The sequence below is a fragment of the Mustela putorius genome, unplaced genomic scaffold, assembly GCF_011764305.1.
Source record: "Mustela putorius furo isolate JIRA1106 unplaced genomic scaffold, ASM1176430v1.1 tig00003909_pilon_pilon_pilon, whole genome shotgun sequence".
In the NCBI taxonomy this organism is placed as follows: Eukaryota; Metazoa; Chordata; class Mammalia; order Carnivora; family Mustelidae; genus Mustela; species Mustela putorius.
The window spans coordinates 38,763,443-38,767,616 of NW_025422057.1; the positions used below are offsets into that span (position 1 = coordinate 38,763,443).

Consider the following 4,174-nt stretch of genomic DNA (forward strand, 5'->3'; position numbering starts at 1 on the left):
TAACTCACCAGTGAATCTAACCAAGGGTAGAAACAATTATGATAAATAAAGCTAATCTTTCACTTAAGATTGAGAGATCATCAACAATAGATATTATCCCATTTTAAAATATTTTGTCACTGCATTTGGAAATAGCAGATCCTCCAGATTCTGGCATTCTGCCTAAAGTCCCAGCTAAAGTCCCAGCTATGGGTCCCAGAGAGCTCTCTGGAACTCTCCAGGCTTCAATTTCTGCTTCCATTGAAGGGGCTCATGGTTATTGTGAAGACTAATAGAAATACTGAACTTCAGTGACCAGCATAGAACGAGCATAAGTCCTCAACAGATCATAATGAAACAACTTAGACAATAGAATGTATTGCAGATTTTACAGAGGATATTCAAAGGAGGTATTATTAACATGATATTCAAAGGAGGTATTATTAACATTATTGTTATATTTACTTACAAATTAATATTACTAAAAATAAAATATTTGTAAGTATGAAAATGTCAATAACTCTGCCCACCAATGATGCTCTATTAAGCATTATATTATTGATCATAATATTACACTTAGACTTTGAAGAACACTTAGGAAACATTGGCATCATCTATCAAGTGATTTCCATGGTTTATCGTAATTAATCCTCAATAAACATGAATAGGTAGATCGTATCATCTTCATTCTACAAAGGGTGAAAGTGAAGTTCACAGAGGTCCCTAAAGGAGACCCATCCTTCAGGAGTTAGAACTCAGTATTGAACTAGTACTGAACTCAGGTCCTTCTGATTCAACAACCAGGGCGCTAAACCACATTGTTATCTGCCTCTCCACGTTCTTTGATAGGCAAATAACTTAATTATGCTCCTCTAAAACCTTTGTGTTCCCTGATGTAGGTTAAACCAGCAGTGATATTGTGGAAAGAAATGCCCATGGAAATGAGGAATTGGACAACTGTCCAAGAATTCACCTTGGAGGGGTTTCCTGCCATCCAGCACCTGGGAAAGGTCCTCTTCTTTGTACACCTGCTGGCGTACTTGGCATCCATTGCAGGTAATGTGGTCATAGTCACCGTCACCTGTGCTGACTCCAGGCTCCACACACCTATGTACTTTTTCCTCAGCATCTTTTCCTTCTTGGAGTGTTGTTTCATAAGTGCCGTTATTCCCAAGTTGTTGCTCATCTTTCTCTTAGGCAAACAAACCATTTCCTTTCTGGCCTGTTTCATACAAGCATTTGTCTTTGTATTTGTGGGAGCAACAGGTTTCCTCCTCATAGCAGTGATGTCTCTGGATCGGTATGTGGCCATTTGCAAGCCTCTGCATTACCCGACCATCATGAACCTGAAGACTTGCTTCCTCCTGGTCACTGCCTGCTTGGCTTTGGCCTTCCCTCTCATCACTGGGCTGGTAGTAACAGTTTCCCAGTTATCCTTCTGTGGCCCCGATATTATCCCCCACTTTTTCTGTGACCTTGGCCCCCTGATTCATCTCTCCTGTTCTGACACCAGGTCTATTGAAATGTTGGCTTTTGTCCTCACTTCCTTTATCTTGTTGACATCCCTTATCATAACTACCATTGCATACAGCAACATAGTAGTCACAGTCCTGCGACTCCCATCAGCCAAGGAGAAACAGAAAGCTTTCTCTACCTGCTCCTCTCACCTCATAGTTCTCTCACTGATGTACGGCAGCTGTGTGTTTATATATGTGAAACCAAAGCAAACGAACAGGCTGGAGTCCAACAGGGAAGCTGCCCTTGTGAACACGGTGGTGACCCCACTGCTGAACCCTGTCATCTACACTCTGCGGAACAAGCAGGTCCACCAGGCTCTGAGGGAGACAATGTGCAGAATGAAAATAACAAGATAAAAAATTCACATGCCTTTGGAGTGGAAGGCTTCAGAGAATCATCTGTCTTCATTCTGCCAATTTAGCAGTTCACAGAGTTGTACAGCAGTGTCTCAGGCAACCGTAGCTGATCTACACATCTCTAGCAAAATGAAAATCTGTTTTACAAGACACATTTTACATTGATGTGCCTAACAATCTTTCCACATATTTAAGACAATTGATTAATTGTAATACCCTTTACTGAATTTTTATTCTTACATCTGATAAAAATCCTGTGCTTGAAGTTTCTAAATTTTAGTAATATATACATTTTTATTTTACTTCTCTTTAGCTGTAAACATGGCACAACAGAATTAATAATGCTTTAAGAAAGGCATTTAGATAATTAAATTAGATAATTAAATAATTATCTAATTAGAGGCAATTAGATAATTAAAATACTAGGAGGTTATATATTGCAATGTGTTTAGGAAGGAAGTAGTGGAAATAGTACAAATGCTTGGCTCCACATTCCCTCCAAGCCTAGACAAAGGAAACAATGGTCATAGTACCCTTCAACCTGGAATATATTTGGTTTGTATCAGGTGTGCTCTTCAATTCTATTCTTGCCCCTTAGCTTAGTTATATCTGTATGCATCAGTCCCATGCTAGAGAGAAACAGCATTGTTCTCAGCCTTAGAGAACCAAACTATAAATAGTGGAATAACCACAGCATCCCACAGCAGACCAATACTCCTAATTCTTAAGTTATTTATTCTAGCTCCATCTCCTCAGATGCATAATGCATACTTACAATTGTTTCATTTCCTAAAACTGTTGCCATAGAATGTGTCTTTATGTCAATGGAAGGAAGCCCTTATTTCATATTTCTGTAATATTTTCCAAAATTCAAGTTCTTAAAATCTAAGTTATTTACTTATCTACTTCATATTGCTAATGAATTATAAACAAATTGAACACATTTCCTGGTTGAGTAGTAAGGGTTTGTGTTGACAACGGTGTTGTTAACATTGTTAAGATTGTCTTCTGATTGATAACCTATTTTAAAAGCAACCTATTTTAAAAGTAGTAAGGGTTTGTGTTGACAACGGTGTTGTCAACAATGTTAAGATTGTCTTCTGATTGATAACCTATTTTAAAAGCAACATTTCCTTTATCTCAATCCTTAAAATTTGAGTACTTTTCACACCTTTCCAATGGGAATATATTTACTTATTATTCAGAAGAAACATCTCTAAGAAAGATTAAGATAGTTTTTAATGTTGTTTGTCTTAACCCAAACCCTGAGGTTAGATAATCTTCAATATATTTTATGAAACACGTTCTACACCATGATTAGATCCTATTTGGCCTTGATGATCCTATTACAAAGTTCATATTTCATCTGATTGACATAAAGAAGTTCTAAACATGTTCTAAAACATGTTCTAAACATGTTCTAAAAATTCACAGATGATTCACTATACACGCTGCATTAAAAGGAGTTTGGAAAAGATCAGAGTGGGAAAGTGGGTACAGACAATATTATAGAATTAGAAGAAAAAGAATGATGGCTAAGGGAAGTGGCAGTGGGAATGGAATACAAAGGGACCAGAGTAGACACTGAATCATTTGTATTGGACAAGGCTGGTTCTGCCTTCAACTAACTGGTCAACTTCCAAAAACAGGTAAGTCACATTCTCCATAAAATATCGAGATTGAGCCAATAATCTCTAGGGTCCACATGAAAATACATGGACGTAGTAGTGAGATGCTGCAGGAACATGGAAATAATGTTCCACCCTGAGATTTGAATAACTGAAAAGTGTATGGAAGTGGCTGAGGTTTCATAATGTAGGAATAAATGATGGAATTGTGGTCAAATTTCTGAAAAGAGGGAGTTTCCCCAAGGTTTTAGCCAGGGTTAGATAATTATTTAGTAGACGTAAACTAATTAAATGCACTTTATATTGTGTTGAATTCGGCTCTGATTGAAGAGTGGGCTTGACAAACACAACATTGAAGGCCAGAAATCCAAAACTGAGTCTACAAATCCAGGCTGGTCATTACCAGCCAAAGATAGTATCAAATAAAGGACAAATTTTCATGTGGAGGTTAATGCACTAGATTCCGATGCTATAAAATGTTTTATTGACGAGGAGTCAAGATGGCAGAGAAGTAGCAGGCTGAGACTACTTCAGCTAGCCGGAGATCAGCTAGATAGCTTATCTAAAGATTGCAAACACCTGCAAATCCATCGGCAGATCGAAGAGAAGAAGAACAGCAATTCTGGAAACAGAAAAACAACCACTTTCTGAAAGGTAGGACCGGCGGAGAAGTGAATCCAAAGCGACGGGAAG

The 4,174-nt window shown here is 37.9% G+C and overlaps 1 protein-coding gene across 1 annotated transcript; it reads left to right on the forward strand.

Moving 5' to 3' along the window:
• The first annotated feature begins 896 nt into the window (after window positions 1–896).
• LOC101692503 (olfactory receptor 49-like) lies at window positions 897–1,853 on the forward strand. The gene has a single exon (XM_004749739.3). It carries the CDS (start codon window positions 909–911, stop codon window positions 1,851–1,853), a length of 945 nt encoding a protein of 314 aa, XP_004749796.1. The 5' UTR covers window positions 897–908.
• Window positions 1,854–4,174: the final 2,321 nt, after the last annotated feature.